This window comes from Vicugna pacos, chromosome 2, assembly GCF_048564905.1.
Source record: "Vicugna pacos chromosome 2, VicPac4, whole genome shotgun sequence".
NCBI classification, from domain to species: Eukaryota; Metazoa; Chordata; class Mammalia; order Artiodactyla; family Camelidae; genus Vicugna; species Vicugna pacos.
In genome coordinates this window covers 82,670,741-82,695,010 of record NC_132988.1, presented here as the reverse complement: position 1 = coordinate 82,695,010, position 24,270 = coordinate 82,670,741, and the positions used below count along the sequence as shown (strand labels likewise).

The window sequence follows — 24,270 nt, the reverse complement described above, 5'->3', positions numbered from 1 at the left end:
GAGGGTGAGGCTGAAAATTCCTAGCTTCTAATCATTTCTGGTGACCAGCCCTCCTCCAGGAGCCTTCCAGCATCCCACCAGAATTGAGGCCAGGGGATTATACCTTTGCCTCCATGATGCAATTTTAGGGACCCAAGCAGCTCCCTAAAAATCCTTCTCACTGCTCCTCCTCGGTGATGCCTGGTTTTCCATTGTCAGTGCTCCATTTCTTTAACCTAAGATTTTGATCCCTGCTAAAATGGAGGCATATTTGGAACAAAAAATATTTTGAGTTGCTGTCAGTGCTCAGGGTAACCAAAAGAGTTAAGGAACTTTTAAAATAAGAGGTGATAAGGTGGAGAAGAAGAGAGAAACAGGTACCTGAAGATTGGGAAGGGGACTCCATGGGTAGAGAAAAAAGAACAGAAAAGCCTGGGGGAGCAGGTTCCTTGTGGACTTCGCAGTTCTGCCTTGGATCTACTGTACCTGTACATAAATAGGATTTGGTTCTGGATCTGGGAAGGCAGAGACAAAAGAATGGAGACGCTTCCGCCACCCCAGTCCCTTCCTCATGGTCGTCATTGGCACTATGGGAATTATCCTGGCTGGCTTGACAGCAGTTTTCTGTCTTGGACTGTTTGATGCTTGGCTAAGGAAGAAGAGAGCTGAGTTGGACTACAGTAGAAGTAAACCCTGGGGCATGCGCCAATTCACCAAATTGCTTCCTGGGCTTGTGATGCAAAGAACTAGATAATTATGAGACTGTAATGCATAGAAATTGGCTTGAAGAAATTAGGCACATATGCCCAATTGCCAAGAGCAATGGGAAAAGATGGATTTGTTGAAGCCAGGTGGATTGTGTGGAGATAAGGATGAAAAGATGCTGGTAAATTAGATCTAATTATTGCAGGAAGTAGTTCTCAGTCCTTACAGCAAAGAAACAGTACCAATGTTCCAGAATTTTCTAAAACAAATTGACAGCCAGAGCAGCCCATCGTTCTCATTTCATCAGGTCTTCTCAAATGGGGTGAAGAAGATCTGTTTCTCTCCAAGTTCTTCTTAGCTGTGCTTCTGTCCCAGTTATTGAACAATGATGTACCCCTTGGTGTAGTTTAGAAACAAAGGAACAAATGTACAGTCATTGATTAGAATGTAAGTGTCTTTGGAAACATTACTAAATTATACTACTAGCTTTCCTGGGTCTCCAGCCTGCAGACAGCAGCTGATTCAATTCAGCCATATCTTCCCATCAGAAGACCCAAGCCTCCAAGTTGCTTGCCTCCACAGAAGATGAAATGAGATGTCCCAGCTCAATAGGTGATGCAGGAAAAAAGGGGCGAGTGGTGAATTCCCCCTTCCTCTTTGTTTTGTCCTATTCAGACCCTCAGTGGATTGGGTGGTGCTCATCCACACTGGGGAGGGTGATCTACTTTATTGAGTCCATCAATTTAGATGCTAATCTCATCCAGAAACACGCTTATGGACACTCCCCCAAATTATATCCAATCTCTACCAACTGTGGCCAGTCAAGTGGACACAGAAAATTAACCATCACAATTATGACCTTTAAATGTGTCATACACAGTGCACGTTTAATAACTGAGGATTTTTCTTTTTTTTTTCAGTTTAGCACCTTGGAATGTTTAGCCGTATCCTCCTTCATGTGGGTTTACGTAGTGACTTTTACAAAGTATTCATCAAAAAGTCTTCGTTGTCTTTAAATTTGGATTTATAAATATTTTCATTTAACAATAACATGCGGGGGAGATTTTTCAAGCAATGGTAAGTCACACACCTTAAGGAAGGAAGGCAGGAGGTGATACGTGAAGGGAAACATGCTCCCCTCTCCTTGTAGTGCATGTTCACAAGTGGTCCATTTCTACCCCTTCCCTGCTCTTCCCTTGTTTCTAAAATTATCCCAAGATCAAGTAGCCAAGTTCCCTCTAGGGTGAAAACACATTTATAGTGAATGTCCCTGGTGGTCACTTTTTATGATTTCCATTCCTAAGAAAGTGGACGCAGATGGGATGGAGCCGAGCCAGCCTCCCTTCTCCAGTCTTCCTGTTTCCTTGCCGCTGTCCCTGCACAGGCTCCCCGAGACCAGGAAATCTGTTCTGGGGTCCCTTCTTCATTCCTACAGGTGCCAGAAGTTGCTCAATATATACCCACAGCCATTTCCCCTTCCTCCCCACTAATTAACCTGTATTGTACTACAAAGTCAGTGTGTTCAGTTCAGTGAATGTGGTCAGTTACTTTTCCCAGCCTCTCGGGTGGATAGGAGTGGGTAGCTCTGGCTGACAAGATAGAAGCAGAAATTGTTGAGCAGGACATTTGCAAAGCTCCTCAAAAGGGGGAAAGGGCTCACCTGGCAGGCCCCTTGATACTTCCCCTCCCCTTTCTTGCTAATGTGTATTGAGCACAAACACACAGCGACACTCCATATATTACAAGGATATATGTATATTCAAAAGCACATCACCATCACATCTGAGTGGAATGCCTGCAGGGGGCAGGTAATGGAAATAGGTGGCTGGTGTGAATGGGGATAACAAATTTACAAGAGAGAAGGGCCTGGCACAGACGGCTGATGTGAATGCATTATGAGATAGGTGCTTGTTCACCTCACTCTGCACCTGCCGTCTTAGAAAAAAAAGATTGGGGGTGAGGTGGGGAACAGAGAGGAGGAAGACAAAGGGAAAGCAGTACAAAATGTTGTTGTCAATAATCTGCAAGATGACACATCAACAAAATTCATCTGGCCTCTAAAGAAGTTGTGATACATTTATATAATGGAATACTACTCAGCCATAAGAAAGAATAAAATAATGCCATTTGCAGCAGCATGGATGGACCTGAAGAGCGTCATTCTAAGTGAAGTAAGTCAGAAAGAAAAATATCATATGATATCACTCATACATGGAATCTAAAAAAAAAAAAAGACACAAATGAACTTATTTACAAAACAGAAACAGATTCACAGACATAGAAAACAAACTTATGGTTACCAGGGTGGGAAAGGGGGTGGGAAGGGATAAATTGGCATTTTGGGATTTGCAGATACTAACTACTGTATAAAAAATAGATAAACAACAAGTTTATACTGTATAGCACAGGGACTATATTCAATATCTTGTAGTAACCAATAATAACAAAGGATATGAAAACAAACATATGTATATATGGATATGAAACATTATGCTGTATACCAGAAATTGTTCAACATTGTAAACGGATTATTCTTCAATACAAATTAATTAATTAATTAATCTGGCATCAACTGATCCAAGAAGCCATGACCACTTGCTAGGCTCAAATCTTCCCAGTCTTAAACTCTAATTTGAAGATAACATGCACCCCTATGTTCATAGCAGCACTATTTACAATAGCCAAGACATGGAAGCAACCTAAACCTCCATTGACAGATGAATGGATAAAGAAGTTGTGGTTATGTATATATATAATGGAATACTACTCAACCATAAAAAAATATAATAATGCCATTTGCAGCAACAGGGATGGACCTGGAGGTCGTCATTCTAAGTGAAGTAAGTCAGACAGAGAAAGAAAAATACCATATGATATCACTTATATGTGGAATCTTAAAAAAAAAGACACAAAATATACACAAAATGTTATGATAAATCACAGAGAAAAAAATGTGACAATGAGTGTGTATATGTCCATGAATGACTGAAAAATTGTGCTGAACACTGGAATTTGACACAACATTGTAAAATGATTATAAATCAATAAAAAATGTTTAAAAAAATGACACAAATGAACTTATCTACAAAACAGAGACAGACTCACAGACATAGAGAACAAACTTAAGGTTACCAGTTAGGGAAAGGGCATGAGAAGGGATAAATTGGGAGCTTGCGATTTGTAGATACTAGCTACTGTGTATAAAATAGATAAACAACAAGTTTATATTGTATAGCACAGGCAACTATATTCAACACCTTGTAATGGCCTATAATGAAAAAGAATATGAAAAGGAATATACATGTACATATATATATGACTCTCTATGCCATACAACAGAAATTAATGCGACATTGTAAATTGACTATACTTCAATTTAAAAAAAAATCTTCCCAGTCTTGCCAGAGTCTGACTTCACTCAGGGAGCTCTCAATCGTCCAGCAGTGCAGCCGCCAGCGCCCTGTGGATGACTAAGGCAAACTCTCAGCTTGCAGTACCTTTCCCTGCAGATGTGAACAAGAACCCCATGGCGCTCCTCCCGGAGGGATGCGGGCTACTGACCAGACCTCATATCTCAAATCCAAACACTGGATTCCCTTTCCAGATAACTCTGTCCTGGGCTTGGGCCCCCACCCAGTTTCAGGGCCTGGTTCAGTCTTTACACAGCTGTCCCTTTTAGGACTCAGTAGACCTGACATCCTGTTTAGGTTCTGTCCTCCCTGGGGGCAGATGGCTGGCTGCCTTCTTCTCTGAGCAGAGGTTCATAAAATGGAATGTTAAGTGAAACCTCTGTGCTGTGAACAAGAGATCTGACGGCAGAGCCTTGCAGCAGAAGCCCGCGGAGGAGCGCGGTAGGCTGTGGCATGGTGAGCCCAGAGGAGCCGGGCCTCCTGGGCTTCACACCCTGTGTAGTCCCCTCTCCCTGAATCTCCATGGCCCTGTGACCTGCTTTAACCAAAAGAATGAGGCAGAAGTGACACTGGGCCAGACTGGGGCCTGGAATGTAAGAAGGCCTGGAAGCTTCTGCTCCCACACTCTGCACTCCATGCTCTGGGGGCAGCCAGCCACCAAGGAGGAAGGTCAATTACCCTGAGACCATCAGGCTGTTTGAGGGAGCCCACAGGAGGCTTTAGGGAGGTTTGTCACCCAGCACTGGGTAACCAAAACGAAGAGCTGCCGCATCCATTATATTTAGGGTTTGAACATAGAAAGCCTTTGGAAATCCTTCAGTAGAAAATAGAAAGGTTTAGGGGAAAGATAGTATTTCTTCACTCAAGGGAAAGAGAGTGGTCTTGTGACAAACGGTCTTCCGCCCTAAGCTTAAGAGAACGTGGCTACCGCAGAGCTTCGTGGGAACGCTGACTTCATCTCATTGCTCGTCTCCTTCCCTCGTCCACCTCCTGTGTAAGTGTGGCTTCCCTGCCCCTGGATTTGCCTCATGCGGCTCCCACTCCTGGGGTTTGCCTGTGCTGTGCCAGCCACCCGTAATGGCGCCTCCCTGCATCGCTGCCTGTCAAAGCCCCACCAGTTCTTGTGAACCACTGTAAAGGGAACCACTTTGTGCCAGCTTTTCATTAAAGCTCCAGGCCAGTGAGGGCCCTTCCTTTCCTCTGAACTCCATTTCCATAGCAGTTCTAAAATGGACGAATGATTGGCCGTTAGCCATCTTATAACATTAACTCTGTTACTATCTTGATCTGATATGTAAACTTATTTTGATTTAATTTTATACTGGTTAATTTCCCACTTCACAAATGAGATTGTAGCCTATCAAGAGCAGGGGATTATGTGTGTGTACCTTCAATAGAAGGTCAGTAAATATCCATTGATTTCTACTGTACTAACCAGTTACCTTCAATCCAACAGACCCAGTAATTATATTTTCCCTTCTTTTCTTTCTTTTTTTGTATAAAGCCTGAGACAGTGCTTTTACAACAGTCAGGTTTTAATTTATGTTTTCATTGAGATATAATTGACATGCTATATTAGTTTTATATTTTCTTTTTAAAGATACCATTTCCTATCAGAATGGTTGCAATGATTATAAACTCTTGACCGAGATGGGCCGGTCCTGGGAAGCGGAATCTTCAGTTTTAAAACTAGGAAATTCTCGTGCAAACCAGGATAAGTTGGCTACTCTGCTTCTATGAGTTATTGCCACATCGAATTCACCTGGTGCCCCACCCAGGGTTTCAACTGCAGAAACTGTGGAATAGTTGCCCAGTCCTATTTTCACAAAAATTGCTCCTGCCCCCTATGAAGTTCAAGCAGGTGGTCTCCTAAATGAGTTTCACTATCATTTAAATTTTATAGGAAGAGTTTTTGAAAACGATTTGTGGTAATTATATGTTAGTTTATGGGTGGTTGTTTTCATAGCAGCAGCCATTAAAGGAAGATTAAAAAACTTGCTGGATTTCCTCCAGTGTGGTTCCTCAGGGGGAAGCGATATGTGCTAAGCACAGGCAGTCCAGACCCTTGAGAGTTTACCGTATTCCGTCTTGCAGCAAGAAAGCCCAGCATTTCACGCATATCTTCATTCTAGCATTTATTACATTGTATTATATTTGCTTCTTTATGTCCCAGTACTGTGAGCTTCTTAAAGATGTGGACAGGTGTATTTATGACAATATTTATAAAACACATATAAATAATATAACAGATAGTGGTCTCTGTTTTTACAAATATTAACTCTTCATTCTCATATCTCTCTTATCAGACAGTTGCAATTTTTATTTCCATTTTATAGATGAGAAAACTGAGGCATTAAGTGGTTAAGTAGTTGTTATCAAGCTAATTAGTGACCAAGTTGGGATTTGAATCCAGGCAAGCTGGCTCCAGGATGTGTTTCAACCATGACACAATCCTTTCTAGTCCTTATTTATTGTTGTATCCACAGCACCTAGCCTCATTCCTGGCATAAGACTCAATGAACATATATTAAAGAGTGAATAAATGAACAGCTCTCATATGTAAGACAATCATACGTCCAGGATATTGTTAAGAGTACTAATTTTGAACATTCTGCCATATTTTCAAAACGTGTTTAAACCATGCATCAGAAAATGCATGTAGATTTGGGAGTCAGAAACTGTGGCAGTTTCCATAAGATTATGAATTTCATTTACTCTGATTCTATGTTCAAACTGATATTCTTGGTCCAAAAACTCATAGTGCCAGGAATGAGGTGCCCTAAGCTTCAAGTACCAGATATTGGAGAAATATCAATTGTTCTTGGTTCTTATTCACTGTGATCAATTTTAAAGCTGGGACAGTCCTGAAAATATTGTTTAAAAATGATTTTGGAAGGGTTTGAGTCAAACAAAGGATTTGAGGGAGGATATAAGAAGGAGACTTCTTAGATCTGTTATTATTAGATGTAAAACCCTTGGAAAATATTAGAAGTTCTGGTTAGCCAGGAATGCACTTTGTTAAGATACTATCTTGTAAAAGGGGCTACTGTCTCATGTTATAATCTGATCTCCAGAATATTTTCAGCTAAGGACTCCCAGGTCCAGAAGATTATCTGCAGCAGTGATTCTGAAAGTGTGGTCCCTAACTAGCAGCATCAGCATCTCCAAGGAACTAACTAGAAACACAAATTCTTGAGCTCATCCTAGACCTACAGAATCAGAAATTCTGGTAGTGAGGTCCAGCAACCTGTGTTTTAATATGCCCCCCAGATGATTGTGATGCAGGTCGGAGTTTAAGAATCACAGACTACAATAACTAAATTTGATTTCTTTGTAAGTTTATTCTTTATTCTATAAAAAAGAGAGATAACTGGAGAATCAATGAACTGGTCTTTGAAGTGACCCAAACACAGAATTGTTGAATCAGTAACTTGAACAAACATATATACACTCATGTGACAAGTGTGACCCAAGATTCAAAAATCCCCATGGGGTTGAGGGGGTATTTGAATCACCTTTAATCAGAGCCTGCAGCAAAATCCTTCCATCTGTTTCAATGTGCCATATTACTTCATGCCACCCCACCAAGGGGAAGAGGGTTCCCAAGACAGAGCTGGTGGCACTTGGTAACATGATTCTTTCTTTTCTTTCCTTTGTACCATGATCTCCTCTTCCCAAGAACACGTGCTATCTCTGAAGGAGCTGGAAGCTAAGGTTGAGACCAGCCACCCCTAAAACACTGCTTCCTTGGGACAGTGTCAAGCCCCGATGCTCAGTCTAGCTGGCTCTGCTAGAAGGTCCTGCTTTCTCTCCTTTCAGTCTTTTCCCCGAGGGTCACAGTCCATACGTTCAGTTTCTACACGTCTGAACTGCAACTCTAGTGGGTTCCACTTCTTTCCCACAGGGTCTCTGGACCCCATGCCAAGTGAAGAGTGTGTTTGGACATCTATGTGAGTCTATATCCCTGAGTGTGGCAAAATGGTTAAAAAGCTCACAGAATATTCTCTAGTAGTCAGGACTGACTTGTCTAAACTTCATAGAGGTCTTGTACAGGACAGTGTTGCTTTGACTGACCTGACCTAAAAGATCTGTCAGACATATCCATCCATCCATCCGTCTATCTATCCATTCATCCATCCAAAAACACATATAGATATATGCAAATCCAGATGCTTTAAGTACTTTCAGGAATAAAGCAAAATATTTTTAAAAATACACATATATGGGTGTGTCTGAGAATGAAAAAAACACAAATACTGTAAAATATGTTTTAAAAATATGATACTTCTATACTATAAAATCTGACTACTTATCACTAAGGAATAAACAAAACCTTAGTTAGGTGAAGCTAGTGTAAATATTTCTTCTACCTTGGTCCTGTATAAACCCAACCCACCCTCAATTTTCTGTTAACTAAGTCTGTATTTTTCGTTAGTACTCTTCTGTGGCTACATCAGTCTGTTTTGGAAGGAACAATTAAGACTTTTATGCTAGCCACCGAAAATTTTGTCTCTCTGCAATAGGTCAAATGTCAGACCAAGAACAGAATCAAATGCACCTTCATAGTCTTCACTGCTTTTCTTGTTATTTACTAAGAGCATCCTTCACTTTTGAGGTGCTTTCTGTCATGTGCCAGCTGCAGCTGCCGCTCTCTGAAAGAGACTTCTCTCTGTATGACTTTTGCTCTGCTTATAGTTACCAGGGTCATGGAGACTGACTTTTGGTAGGAAGAGAACAAATTCAAGGTAGTTTTTTAAGCAACACCACAGCACCTGGCAAGTCTCCCCCAGCGTGCAGGAGACATTGACCTCATTGCTTTTTTCTGCGTGACACCATCAAACTCCCCTTGGCAGTAGCTGCTCAACATTTTTCCATTTAACAGCTTCAGGCTCACTCTGTGCGGCTTCACTTGGCGTAGGGATAGAGGAATATCTGTGTGGGCTGTTTGGAGACGGATAGGTATCCATTTTGGAAGGCCTGAAAATATTCCACTGTCGTCAAGGTTCCTAAAAGTATTATTTTGTAGATCAGACACCCTAATTTATTTCTGCCATTAAAGTCGTGTTGGGCCAAGAGCCTGGGGTGAAACTGTGATATACAACAAGCTTGACCTTAACAGCTTCTCTCATGCCCTCATTATCCACAGTTTCCCTACTCCTAGAACCCACCAGGCAAATACTGAATTAGCAACTCATTTGGTTTTCACTGCTACCACAGGGGTGCCAAATGGGCTTCAACTCCTGTGCCAACTTTGATTAGCCTGGATAGGCTGCCAGCAGCACTGTGCTGAGGATTCTAACTCCAGACTCCATGAGAAGGCGCCCTGTGATAGATTAGTAACATCTGCCGGGGACTGGGAGTGTGCCGGGAGCCTTGCCTAGAATTTGCCTTCCCTGTGTGAAGAATTTAATATATTACCTTTCTATGGGATATTTGCACATTAAAAGAAGAAGGTGAAAGACAGCAGTGTATGGAAAGCCTGATGATAAACGGAGGTTCAGACATTTGTAGAAGGCCAGTGGGTATATATTTTGGGGAGACCATAGAAAGAGAGCAGAAGAAAGTGAGAGGAAGATCTGTTTCAGAAGAGAATCAGGTTGAAAGTGTGCAGGGAAGTTGCTAATCCTAACTTTACAAACTACCATCTTATGGACCTAATATTAACTCTAAATTGCGATTAAATGTATAAATTGTGTCCAGGGTGCTTTGACTTACTTGGCTGCTAATATGGCTTTTATTTAACAACAACAACTTTCCAAGACTTTTTTTTACACCCATTGGTCTGTTGCTTATCTTATTCTCTGTCTGTGATATCAGCCAATAAGCCTGAAAGTGTGGGCTCAGAGAAGGCACTGATGGTACCGTGTGTTGTTTTCCTGCTGGATCGAGCATACCCTTGGCGCTCAACAAACAATAAACCAGCCAAGTGCTGCCACCTACTTAGAAACCAACTTTTTTCCCCGACAGAGTCTAAGTAAGAAGCTCCTCAGTCAGCAGCACTGAAAACACTAAATTTTTTGATGCCTGTCTTCTTTATGTTCCGAAATGCAGAACAATAGCCACCAAATCCACTGCAGAGAGGTGAAACACAGGTGGTCTGGTGAAAGGATTTCCTTAACAGAGTTAGATATTTTCAGAGCACAATGATTTTTAAAAAAAGGAGCAGGGGGTAGTGGAGAGAGGGTACAGCTCAAGTGGTAGAGCATATGCTTAGCATGCCTGAGGTCTGGGGTTCAATTCCCAGTACCTCCTCTAAAAATAATAAACCTAATTTTCCTCCCTCCAAGTAAAATAATTAAATAGTACAATAATAAATAAATAAAATATTTTTTAAAACCCAGATTTAGAGTCAGAAGATCTGCTGTGCTCTTTAGTTGACCATGACAAGATGACTTAACCTTTTCTGATTTTCTCCTAAACTGTAACCTAGAGAAATAACAACCCCCACCTCACAACCAAATCCCTCCTGGTTGACAATCAAAAGAGAAGCCATCATGAATGAACCTTGATTTCCTATTAGGACAATGCTATTTTCTGTCACAAAAATTATAACACGGATGACAAAAAGTAGAACAAAAAAATTCAAATATATGTGCATTGATTTAGTATACAGAACCACACAGCCCTAAAAACTATGTAGCAGATGCTTCTTCTGTGACATCCTTCTGCATGGCTTAGACTTGTTGCTGCCTATGGAAATATATGGTTTAGGAGGACACGTTTTCCTAATAAATCACCCTATGGCAAACAAAGGACTTCTTCACGCCTCCAAAGACTATCGTAGCACATTGCAAATCAGAGTCATCTATCTCACATGTATTCACTGCCAATTTCTTGTGCATGAATGCCGCTGAAAGTCTTTGAGCGGTAAATGCTCTGCAGTGGCACCTTGCCCTTCCTCTTCAGAGAGGAATTCACTCCTGAGCTCCATAGCCCAGATTCAACACTTCCATTCTGTCCATGTCATGCCCTTTAACCTGCAGCTTGGTCTGTGTGGCCAGGCCAATGCGATGTCCTTGGCATGTGGTCCCCAATCTTTCACTGATTTTTTATATTAGCTTTGGTCACTCTGATGGAGTCTCATTTCCAGTAATGACGTGCATTAAAGTGGAAGTCAAATGTCAAAGCATTTCACATTGTGGGTGAAAAACCTACATGGAAGTGCTTGATAAAGTATGAAAGACTTTGGAAACTGTAAATAGCCAAGCAAATATTGGATATTATGGATTTTCTGAATTAATGAATGTGCTCACCAGAGCAGAAGTTTTAGTCAGGATGAAAGACAATGAACCAGAGGGGAACAGGGAGGCAGTAAAACTGGAGAAGGAAGGTTGGAAGCTTCTTCATAAACCTGCCCGACTGCGTCAGAGCTTTTTGCTCAGGTCAGCTAAGCTTGAACCCTTTTCTAGTAGCCTTTCAAATTCCAGCTTTTCCAGCCACAATCTGAGAGTGTTTGCCTAACCCCGACTCCAGGGGGTAAAACTATTTCTATTTGTCGTCATTTCGCCTGGGTCCTTGACCCCATGTGAGCTTCAGTTGGATCATTCATTCAGTGTTATTCATAGAAGTGATGTTTTCAAAGAATCAAAGCACAAGAGCCTTTGAGAAGCAGTTTGTGAGTGAAACGTGACTCTCCCAGGGCAGTGGCAGTGTACTAGAGAAACCGTTGAGCTGGGTTCAGGCTGAGCGGAATGCGGCATTTCCCAGGGAGCCACTGCCCCCTTGTGCCTCAGCGCCCGCCAAGAATTATTCCAGGATGGGGAGAACCTTTGGCAGAAGTCCGTAAAAGATTACTGATGCACTATTTCTGGCTCTTTGATTTGTTGGTTCAAATAAGATTTCCATTCATCTCATGGCTTTTTAAATTATCTTTCTTCCTTCTTTAAAAAGATGAATTTTTAAAGGCGTATTTTATTATAATTGCAAAAGTAGTGTCCTCCTTGAAGAAAAAATTGCATAAAATTATTTAATTTTGTTAATTTTTGATCTATTTCCTCCCTAATTTTTTTTCTTTCTCCGTTAAAGGAAAACTAATTTCACTTGGGGACAGAAAAAAAAAAAAACAGCCACAGAAGTATGAAATCTAATTTTATCATAAATGTCATGTAAACATGATCTCTTATCCCACAAGAAGAAAACTGACTTTTGAACTTGCTAGAATACTAAAAAACAGTTGCTTTTTTGTCTTAAAAATATGAAGCATAAAGGATAGCACTTGAGATCATAGACTCTCGTAAATTTTGCCTGTAATTTCAATTCTGTGGATTAAGCATACTGTAGTGAATGCAGCTATTAGATACATTAATTGAATGTTATCTCACTTTCAAGACAGAAAAATAAAACTCCTTGCTCTAGAGATGGCCTGCGGGAGTTTGGGTAGTTTGGCAGTCTTAAAGATCCAGCCAGTGGCGACTGCTTTCAAATGTGATTGGTCAAATTTCTAAATGTTGTGTAAATGTGTTGCTTCCCCCCAGCTGTGGAGAACGTAGAAATAATGGCTTAGATCTGGGCGTTACAGGAGTTCATTGTGGTTTTGATTTGGAGTTCTTTAATAATTAGCAATGTTGAGCATCAAGACTTTCTCTTTTAATATACTTTTGTGTATTTTTTAATTTTCCAAAAAGCATATACGACTTCTATAAAACCTTTAAGCCAAAAATAGTTACAAGACAAAATATAGTCGTGGCACATTTATGTTATACAACTTCCCACATCATTGCCTCTGTTCCACGTGAGAGCAGAGGTCTGGGAATGTGGAGACCAGGCTGCTAGTCCTGAGCATTTCAACTGCGTTCCATAACCTTGGGCAGGTTGGTCTGCCTCTGTGGGCTTCAGTTGCTTTCCCTCTAAGAGAAGTATTTGAAGTAATAGAATAGAATTTCAGGGTTTCTATGTGCCAAGCTCTGTGCTAAGCAGTTTCCTCAGGGCAGTTCCATGAGTTGAGCATTATCCCCATTTTCCACATAAGAAAATGGAAGCACAAGTGTTGGAATCAGAACTCAAACTCAGGTTTCGCTCAACCCCCAACCCCCAAAGCCATATTCTTTTCACTTAACACTCTCCCAGCCACCTCTTGCCTTATGTTTCAGTTTCCTGGAGCCAGAATGCAGGACTTAACCTAAAATCCTCTACCTGGAAAGCATTGTCTTTCTAAATTAACCTTTGGTCACTTTTGTTATTGCTGTGTTTATTCTTTGTGTTGTATCAAACTCTAAAACTGGGTGACTTAACCTCAGCACTACTGACTGGAAATGCTTGGTTGCTGGGAGCTGTCCTGTGCGCCGTAGGATGTCTGGCAGCATCGCTGTCTTCTACCTGCTGGATGTCATCAGTGGCACCCACTTTTCACACCAAAAATGCCTCTAGACTCCAGACATATGCCCAGGTGTCCCCTGGGGAAAAATCACCCAGGGTTGAGAACCACTGCTCTAAAAGGAGGAAAAAGGTAAATTCTTGCATTAACCCTGAAGGAAAACTGTATTGAAAGGAGATATGGAATACTTTACTCGCATGATTCTTTGACTTTACCAGCTCTGGCTAAAGTCAGCTCCAAGTATTTCACAGTTATTTGCCCTGTGCAGATCACTGTACCAGCTACACATACATTAAATATCCAAGATTCAGGGAAATGCAGAAGAAGAATAAACTTTGCCCTCTCAACAGTGACTCCACTCCTCCCTTAGTGAAATTCATCTTTGCCTCAGAGGAAAGGAGCTACGTGAGCCTACTGAGTAGGAATAGGTATTCAGTAGAGAACAGTGGTAACTGATTACACTGCTGATTTTATTCCAAATAAATAAAGTAACACATAAGTCATCTGGGCAATAAGCTTAACTCAAGGGAAAAAAGGCAAGAAACAAGGATTTTTTTGTTTGTTTTAATTATCAGGCACTGCCCATAGCTCTCTTCCACACTTCATCTCAGAAAATGTGGGTTAACAAATTTCACACAAAGAAACATAGGAAAAGAAAAAAAGGGAAAATGAAGTTGATCTAGTGTACAGTCAAAAGTGGTCTTCTGTAAACTGCTCCATCAGCATGGTCCACTTCGGATTATTTTTATATCATGACCATCTTCCCTGCAAATTGAAGAAACCATTAAAAAGACATTTATTCCCAACCATCTTGAAACCATCCCACTATTTGTATTAAACAGGCTCACGTCATTATACATTAGATTCTTCCAGGGTGACGCTTACTTAATCATTTTTAAAGCTGAATCCAGGAAACAGTGAGGGTGAAAGCCCAACTCTACCATGTTTCCATCACCCCAGGGCACAGGGAGCTACCCCCGAAGTCACTCAGAGAGGGCCTAGTAACTCACCGAGGTCAGAGAACGGAGCCCTGAAACACAAAGCAGCTCACCTGGAGGAGGAGCCACGGCCATCTGAGCTGGTCAGGTGTGTTACATGGGAGGGCATCGGGTGTAATACATTTGTTACTGAGCATTCTACCATGGAGACTTATTGAGACCTGTTTTCTGACTAGTGGTGCAGGGTGTGTGGGTCACCTACACATGTCCTCTGAATTTAAAAGAACATTTACCATTCTGCAGAATTCAACTACTAAATATAGTCTTCATTTGGGGAAACTGCACATCCCTGGAGAGTAACATCACTTAATTATCTGATTAGTCACACACCTCATTCTCTAACACTGATCTAGAAAATACACTGAAGGATTCTGTGTCCTTTTAAGTGTCAGTATGAAAACAGAACTACTATGTCACATTTGATTCTTATGTCCAAAAAAAGAGTCACAACTTCCTAAGGAATCGAAATGCAAGAAAAGAACTGAAGAAAACTTGGCTAATTTATACTGTAAAATTATGTTACCTGATTTTCATGCACAGAGTACACTCATTGGGGTAAGTGGACATGTCGCTTCCACACACGGGGCTAAAGTCTCTGGGACATCCTGGTAATTTATACTGATAGCAATTTGGCTGGAAAAGAGAAAGGGAAACAGAAATTGGAGAATAACCTGAGACATTCTCATCACAAAATAGCTCAGGGGAGGACAAAGACCCAAGTATTCCTGGATTTCCTAGAAACATCCTACAGAAAGGTTTCTATTCTCCCCCCCACAAAAAAAAGGTTTTTCTAATGTAAAAATCTGTGCAATGTTGAAGCAATGGGTCAATTCATGCTTGAAGAAAAGGACCTCAGAGGAAGGTTCAGTCTGGCTGACTTTTAAATGAAAGTCCAAGACATGCCACCGTACCTACTTGACTGTCCTCCAGCTTCATAATTTGCTCGTCACTACCATTGCCACGTGAATATCCTGCTGCCTGCTACCTCAGTCCCTGGAGTAATGCCCAGACGCGCTGGGGAATCTAGTCTTCTTGTCGGGACTTTTAAGATACTGGCATCTAAGCAGCAGTGCTCAAGAAAGCAGTAGGTTCAGAACAGGACTTCAAGGGTTGTCATGGGCTTCATTGTGTCTGCCCCACAGATATGTTAGAGTCCTAACCCCCAGTGCCTCAGAACGTGACCTTATTAGGTATGAGGGTCTTTATATAGGTAATCGAGTTAAAATGAGGTTAGTAGAGTGGGCCCTAATCCAGTATGACTAGTGTCCTTTTTATAAAAGGGAAAATCTGGACACAGAGTCATGCACAGAGGGAAGATCATGTGAAGACACAGAGAGAACGTGGTTTACAAGCCAAGGATTGCCTGAGGCTACCAGAGAGAAGGCGAGAGGGATGGAATAGATTGTCCCTCACACCCCTTGGAAGGAACCAACCCTGCAATACCTTGAGTTTAGACTTCTAGCCTCAGGAACTGGGAGATAATCCAATTTCTATGGTTTAAACCACCCAGTTTGTAGTAATACGGCAGCCCTAAGAAACTGATATTAGGTCATGGAACTCAACCCTCAGATTTGATGGAATTGAGGCCAGAGGGGTCGTACATCTTGCTCAGGACCATAGTCTCCAGCAGGGCCAAGACTAGAACTGGTCACAGTGATCAGACCAACGTGTGCAGAGTCCCACTGTAACAAAAGGTGAAATACAGGGCCTGATGTATTTCTGTTTTGTTTTAGTAAATAGTGATCACCTTTTCTCACTTCAGAGTAAGTCACCCTGTTTTGCACTCTGAATAAATGAAATATACCTTTCCATTGATATTATCTGGATTCATAGAGACCTGAGCAGGGCTGGCCATGGGCCAAACTCTGAAGGAACTTTTTTTTTTTTGCCCCTTTCTACCCACCGTTCAGTCCTCTGTGCTCCACTTAGGAGCCTGATGTGCTCTGGCTGCCCCAGGCTCACTGAGATGCTGCGTTCCAGGGCTGCTCTCCCAGGAGAGAAGAGGCCCTCTTACCCCAGTGAGACTGAGACAAGCAGTAACCGGTCATTTAATAGAAAAGGTGAATTAAAGCAAGGAAACAAGAATAAAAAATAATACATACCCTAAACATTTTATCTTGAAACATATAAATGAAAACAAAAATTGCCAATCTTCTGATGTAAGACAATGACAGGGCCCGTGGCCAGCTGGAATGCTACCTACTATAAGATACCCTTTCTTGCAGCTAGGTATGACCATGTGATCCAGGACAGACCAATGGGATATAAGTGGAATTATTGTGCAGTAGCCTCTGGGAACCTCCTTTAAAAGAAAGTTGGCGCCTGTCCTCTGCTTCCTCCAGTTTTTATCCTTCTTTGTCCATTCCTCTGTCCTGCTGGTGGGCGCCTGGAGTTCTCATGTTTATCATACAGACCAGGAGGATGAAGGCCACATTCTAGGATGGGCAGTGCTGTTAGCTGTTACTCTGAGTCATTGTTACTTGCAGCTGAATTTAATCCTAACTGACACAAGACACAAGACCTTTCCTTTGAATGTTTCAACTAGTTAGAGTTCTGTGTGCTATCACTGCAAAAATCATACTCAGAATAAATCACCTGTGATTTCCTGTTTTGGCTTCTTTAAAATGGGATTTCTCGACCCCCTTTGTATTTTGGACGAGGTAACTCTTTGCTGTGTGAGGCTGTCCCGTGCATTGTAGGATGTTTAGTAGCATCTCTGTTCTTTATCCACTAGATGCCAGTAACAACTCCCCAGTCATGACAACCAGAATGACAATCTGAATGTCTGCTGGGGAGTAAAACTCCCCATTTAAAAATATGGTGAGACTTTTAAGACACTGGCAAATCAAGGAAATACACGATTCTAAAAAATCTTTTCCCATTATTTACAGTTGTTTTACCTACACCTAATTCAACAGCAATTTTTTTTTAGTAATTCGTCCTTTAGCTAGTCTTTCAAAAGCATCCAACACAGTTCTTATATAAACTACTTTATTTCTTCACACTCATGTTTATGCTGTCTTTACATTTTTTATTAAAATAAGAGTGGAGGCCCATGTAACAGGCTTGTGAACACACACATGAGTCTTGGTAAGAACGTAACTCCACTGATGGGAAATACACTCTACTGGCATCCAGGAGAGGAGTCATACAAGACAGTAGTCCATCTACAACCAGTGAGTAATTGATCTGCTGTAGGAACCGTTCAGAGAGACAGGGGAAGGTTGTATGTGAGCTTGCGTAAATGGAGGGTGGCTGATAGAGTTTCTACTGTTATTATTCCCATTTTCGGAAAGAAACTCAAACTCAAGAAAACTGAGTCATATGACCAAATGTATTATTGAGCACCCATGAAGTGCTGGAGACTGGGCAGCAAACAACAAATAAGACATCATCCATGACTCCCAGGAGTATACAGCCCAGGAGGAGACGGGCAATTACAATTCAGTGCTATGCTGGGCTAGTAAGGAGTACCAGGTCTGGAGTCAGAATGCCTGGGATGAACCCCTATTGGTCACATTACCATGCGACCTTGACCAAGGGAATAGTAATGGTAACTACCTCACAGTGCTCTAAAAGATTAAACGAGTTATTCTACATAAAGCATTTAGAATGGTGCTTGGCACATAGTAAATGGTATACAAGTATTTACCGTTGAAGGAAACCAGTATATGTCACCCTGAAAATATGGCTCTATGTCATAAAAATTATTCTGAGCTAAAGGCAGTTAAGAAGCAGATTAATCGCTTCTTTTTCTGCTTAAAGGCAGGATATAAATTCTCCTTTACTGGAAATGACTCTGGACTCTTATCAGCCCAGAGATGGCACCTGAGGAATCTGCAGACAAATCATACGCCATTAGTTTCCTCCTATATATTATCTTCCCACTGTTTGCCACCCTTGGAAGCCGAAAATCATTTTCCTTTGTCCAGTCATTTTTCTACAAATGTATTGCTCTTTTTTTTTATTGAAGTATAGTCAGTTACAATGTGTCAGTTTCTAGTATACAGCATTATGTCCCAGTCATGCATATATATACATATATTTGTTTTCATATTTTCCATTAAAAGTTATTACAAGATATTGAATATAGTTCCCTGTGCTATACAGAGGAAATTTGTTTATCTATTTTTATATATAGTGGTTAACATTTGCAAATCTCAAACTCCCAAATTTATCCCTTCCCACCCGCTTTCCCCCAATAACCATAAGATTGTCTACAAGTCAGTTTCTATTTTTGTAGACTTCATTAGTGTCCTCTTTTTTTCTTTTTTTAGATTCCACATATGAGTGGTATCACATGGCATTTTTCTCTTTCTGGCTTACTTTACTTAGGATGATGATCTCCAGATCCATCCATGTTGCTGCAGATGGCATTATTTTATTCTTTTTCATTACTGGGTAGTATTCTCTTGTATAAATATACCACAGCTTCTTTATCCAGTTATCTGTTGGTGGACATTTAGGTCACTTCCATGTCTTGGCTATTGCATATAATGTTGCTGTGAACACTGGGGTGCATGTATCTTTTCAAATTAGAGTTCCCTCTGGATATATGCCCAGGAGTGGGATTGCTGGATCATATGGTAAGTCTATTTTTAACTTTTTGGGGAATCTCCATACTATTTTCCATAATGGCTGCACCATACTACATTCCCACTGTAGTGTAGGAGGGTTCCCTTTTCTCCACACCCTCTCCAGCATTTATCATCCATGGACTTTTGAATGATGGCCATTCTGACTGGTGTGAGGTGACACCTCATTGTAGTTTTGATTTGCATTTCTCTGATAATCAGTGATACTGAGCATTTTTTTCATGTGCCTATTGGGCATTTATATGTCTTCCATTAGAGAATTGCTTGTTTAGGTCTTCTGCCCATTTTTGGATTGGATTGTCTGGGGGGGGTTGTTATTAAGTTGTATGAGCTGTTTATATATTCTGGAGATTAAGCCTTTGTCAGTCGCATCATTTGCAAATATTTTTTTCCCATTTCGTAGGTTATCATTTTGTTTTGCTTATGGTTTCCTTTGCTGTGAAAAGCTTGTAAGTTTAACGAGATCCCATTTGTTTATTTTTGCCTTTATTTCTATTGCCTGGGTAGACTGCCTTAGGAGAATATTGCTAAGATTTATGTCAGAGAATGATTTGCCTATGTTTTCTTTTAGGAGGTTTATAGTGTCTTGTCTTATATTTAAGTCTTTAAGTTATTTTGAGTTTATTTTGTGTATGGTGTGAGGGAGTGTTCTAACTTGATTGATTTACATGCTGCTGTCCAGTTTTCCCAACACCACTTGCTGAAGAGACTGTCTTTTTCTCCATTGTATATTCTTGCCTCCTTTGTCAAAGATAAGTTGACTGTAGGTGCTCTTTGTTAAAGATGCTATATTAGCCAGAATTCTAAGCCACCTCTTTGAGTTACTCATCTCTGAGTGCTCCCCTATGTATGCACCAAGCACTTGTTAATAAATGGCTGTTTGTTTTTCTCTTGTTAATCTGTCCTATGTTATGCATGCCCAGCTGAGAGCTTAGAAAGGTAGAGGAAAGATTTTTTCCTCCCCTACACTAACATGGTGATTCTGATGATGCCATATAAGTTGAATGGAAGCACAGAGAAAATGTGTTTATGTCTGCTTTGGAGGAAGAAAACAGAATGGGAAGGCTTCCTGGAAAAGGTCTACACTGAATTGAATATTCAAAGTTACCTAACCCACTGAGGTCAAATCCTTACAGGTAAAATAATAGTATCTGTCTATCTTACAAGGTCATTGTGAGAATTGAGAGACTGAATATAAAATGAACAGTGCCAGACCAGATATTTAAATAGAACTCTGACCCACAACCTGCAGCAGCCCACCCAGGAAACCAACTCATTATTTAGAATGCCCAGCCCAGGAAGCCACCTGCTGTAAGTCAGACGTGGCAGGAGTCAGATGGCTACCTCAAGTGAAGTCCAGGAAGCCACACAATAACCTCTGTAACAATCAGCCCAAAATGGCCAGGGCTTGAGTAATAACTATTAGCTTCCCTAAATTTTGTCCCCGCTTCCAACTTCCAACCAATCAGAGAAAACCAAATACGCACTCCCAACCAACCACATAGCACGCCTGCATCTAGTTAACCAACCTACAGCTTCCCCATGCCAACAGCCTCAATCAGGGCACACCTGAAGTCTTCCCTTTTCCCCATTGTAAAGCTTTCCCGCTCCTCTGCCTTTGAATCTCAGCCAAAATGCTGGTGGCTTGGCTGACTCACTAGTTCCATCTAGCTCTATAACTAGCTTTTGCTTGTTCTCATTTGGTTGGTCTTCCTTTAGTTCCACAGAATTTAATTTGATAATATATATCTAGTACAAAGTATAATCTTTAGGCCTAGGACCTTCTGAATCATTAAAGGAAATATTGAAGGAAACAAAGCCCTAGGGCCTTCAAGGCCTGACCTAATTTTCAACCAAAATTTACGTTGTGATCTGTGTCCAAAGCCCTGCCTGCGAATCTGGTTGCTAGAGAAGCACTCAGTGGTTTCAAAAGTGGCAGGTCAGACCTGAAAACCAGCCTCCAGCCCAAACAACTGTGGGCTTCACTGTATTAGTAGAAACAATACAAGTGGTTTCGTACTTACCGTTCTGTATTCTGAAGTTTCACCAAACTGAGCGTTCAAAGAGGCTGCAAGAAGGAAACAGACATTTTAAAGGATGAGATTAAAGTTAATTCTTGTTCATAAGGAATTTTAAAAATCCGGCTGGTGATTTATACAGGCCACACCTTCTCCCTTTCCCTCAGATACCAAGCTTCTTTCAAGCCAGCCTCCCCACCCCCTCCAAAAAAGGATATTCAGTTGTGTTCTGACACCCCTCCTAGCAGGCACACAGAAATCATTTGGTACTGGTTCCGTAACTGACCACCCTAATAGGATTACTTGGGGAAGGACTTTACAGCTGCGGAACAAAAATCAGAGAAGTAACTCTTAATTCACGATATTCTTTTCCTCTGTGGCTCAGAGTGATAAACATGAAACTTAACATTAGGTGTTAACATTTTAACTCCAGTTTACATGGGTGGCAAGTCTGGCTGGACTAAAAAGCCCCTTTTTCATGAGCCCCAGAGTGCCTGGCACGCTTAGCATTCACAGTTCCTGATTCCTGTACATCTCCTGCCGAGGTCTGTATGGCTCCTGGGTCCATAAACACCCAACTCCGGATCTTGGGCTCCAGAAAATCCGCTTGAAGGGAGAATGAGCAGACAGCAAGGTGTCACTAAGAAGATGCTGGGAACGAAGCCCAAGCAAGAATTAAAGAGGGCTGCTGGCTGCACAATGCCATCCCTGCACACTCCCAACTTCGAGTCCCTCGAGGACCGCAGGGCCGGCCCGGAACCGCCAGTAACGGGTGCGGCCGAACGACGCCAAGGCCCGGTTCCGGGGAGCGGCAGCTGCGGCGAGATCCCCCTTTCGGTTGCTCCTTGGCCGGCCGGTCCTAGGGCCGCCGGCCGAATGGGGAGCATTACCTGCCGAGTCCCACCAGACCAGGAGCAACGGCACCAAACGCAGCGCCGCGAGCCCCATCCTCCCTCCGCGGCCGCCCATCGGTCACCGAGCGCTTCGCGCCCGCGCGACTCGGAGGGCGCCCGCGGTTCGGACACGCGACAGGGTGGGGTGAGGGAGGGGCGGTAAGCGGAGGGAGGACGGGGCGGAGGGGAGATGAGCCAGGCAGGTAGGAGGGGGGAGGAGCAGGAAAGGATGGGGGGGCGGGGCGGCAGAAGGGAGGAAGGAGGGAGAGGAAGCTAGAGGAGAGGTGGTTGCTAGACGTCAGCGCCTCGCCCCATGGAGGGCGGGAGTAAACGATTATGGGGACCATCTCTCCCTGCAGCGAACAAGAACCTTGTAAGAGCCCTGGATGGCTCTGTCAGTCAACCTCAGTTTCTGAGCATCTGCTCTGTCCCAGGAAATGTTTTGGGGCTGAACTCAGCAAGGGAGGTCACTGCTCTCAAGAAGCTTTCTAGTGTAGGTGCTAGGGACGGGGTGACACAGGGAACTCCAAAACAAGTGAATACAATACTTCCTAAAATTAAGTGCTAGAGAGTGGTGGGGGCAGGGAAAGACTTCCATTGGAAGATCAGAAAAGGCCCTTCAGAGGTGACATTTGAGCTGAAAGCTGAAGGATGAGAGGGAAGCCTGGTGAAGACCTTGGTGACAACCATTTCAGGCTCACAGAAAAGCAAGGGCAGAGATCTGGAGGCAGGAGCCAGTTCAGTGTGTTCAGCTGAAGCTCTAGGTGAAGGAGGGGGAAAGGTGAGGGCGATGGAATCACAAGGCCAAGAGCGTGCATGATGATGTAGGTCATGATAAGGGCTTTGGATTTGTTCTGGTTGCAGTGGGAAGCCAGTGGAGGACTTTAAGTAATGGACTGCCCCTGACCTGACTTACATTTTAAGACATTGGATGAAGAATGGACAAGAGATAGGTAAGAGTGGAGGCAGGGAGACAAATTAGGTGGCTTTTGCAGTAATCCAGGCAAGAGCAGATGGTGCCTTAAATTAGTGTGTAGCAGGGGACTGGCGAGAAGTGGTCAGATTCAGGATTTATTTTGGAGGTGGAACCAATTGGAGTGATGAGAAGAACCAAGGATGCTTCCTGAGATTTTTATCCTGAACAGCTGGATGTGTGTTGATGCCACTTCTGTGATAAAGAACGTTTGCAGAGGAGGCACATTAGACATCCAAGGGGACGTGTAGACAAAGTAGTTGAAATGACAAATTTGGAGCTGGAGATGTAAATGCAGAAGTCATCAGCATATCAAAGGTATTAAAACCCATGGACCCCAATGCCCAGGGGGAGAGTATGACAGAGGTCCAAGATCAGACCCCTGGGGCACTACTATGTGCAGAACTTTGACAGACGTGGAGAAGCAGCCTACGAAGGAGGGAGAAAACAGAGACACAGTGATCAAAACTGAGAATTTATCAAAAAATATTTTTGCTAACTCACTACACACCTGGTTCTCAGAATTTTTAAAAAACTAATCATCAATAAATTTAAATTGTACTTCTTTGGAGAGAATTCTCAGGTATTTATCATTCTTCACACAAAGTTGTTTTTAGAGCTTTTTTTTTTTGTAGACTCTGTGGTTTCACAATTTGGAAATTATAGGAAAAAAAATTTTTGAGATAAACATCTTTGAATGAAACTATCCCCACTACCCAGAAGATATGATCCTAAAAATGTTGCATTTATTTTATCCATTCATCCATTTCACAAATATTTACAAAATGCTATAAGTGCACGGTCCATAAAACCATATTTAGCAGTGAACAAAACATACTAAAAATCCCTGCCCTCAAAGAGCTTACATTCTAGTAATATTACTGTGATAAATAGCCCAACAAAAAACTGTTCAAATAATTAATCACAATCAATGCTACTCCTAATTGATTATACAAGACCAATAGATCCTACGTCCGATAAGAGGTTAGTACCAAAAATATAAACAGCTCATACAACTCAATATCAAAAAAATAAGCATTCCAATTCAAAAATGGGCAGAAGACCTAAAGAGACATTTTTCTAAAGACACACGTGGCCAACAGGCTTATTATTTCTTACTGATCAGGCTTAGATTCTGTTGGCCAACAAAGCTACTCAGCATCGCTAATCATCAGGGAAATGCAAATCAAAACCACAATGAGATATCACCTCACACTTGTTAGAATGGCTATCTTCAAAAAGTCCACAAATAACAAACGTTGGCGATCATGTGGAGAAAAGGGAACATTTGTACACTACTAGTGGAAATGTAAACTAGTGCAGCCATACAGAAAATAGTATGGGGGTTCATCAAAAAACTAAAAATCCAATCAACTACACTTCAAT

The 24,270-nt window shown here is 41.9% G+C and overlaps 1 protein-coding gene across 1 annotated transcript; it reads right to left on the bottom strand.

Annotated features, from left to right (window-relative positions):
• Positions 1-13,955: 13,955 nt before the first annotated feature.
• SPINK2 (serine peptidase inhibitor Kazal type 2) lies at positions 13,956-22,065 on the bottom strand. Its single transcript, XM_006198154.4, has 4 exons — positions 21,909-22,065; positions 21,025-21,068; positions 14,929-15,038; positions 13,956-14,172 (listed from the first exon to the last, which is right to left on the bottom strand). Exons 1-4 carry the CDS (start codon positions 21,985-21,987, stop codon positions 14,127-14,129), a joined length of 279 nt encoding a protein of 92 aa, XP_006198216.3. The 5' UTR covers positions 21,988-22,065; the 3' UTR covers positions 13,956-14,126.
• Positions 22,066-24,270: the final 2,205 nt, after the last annotated feature.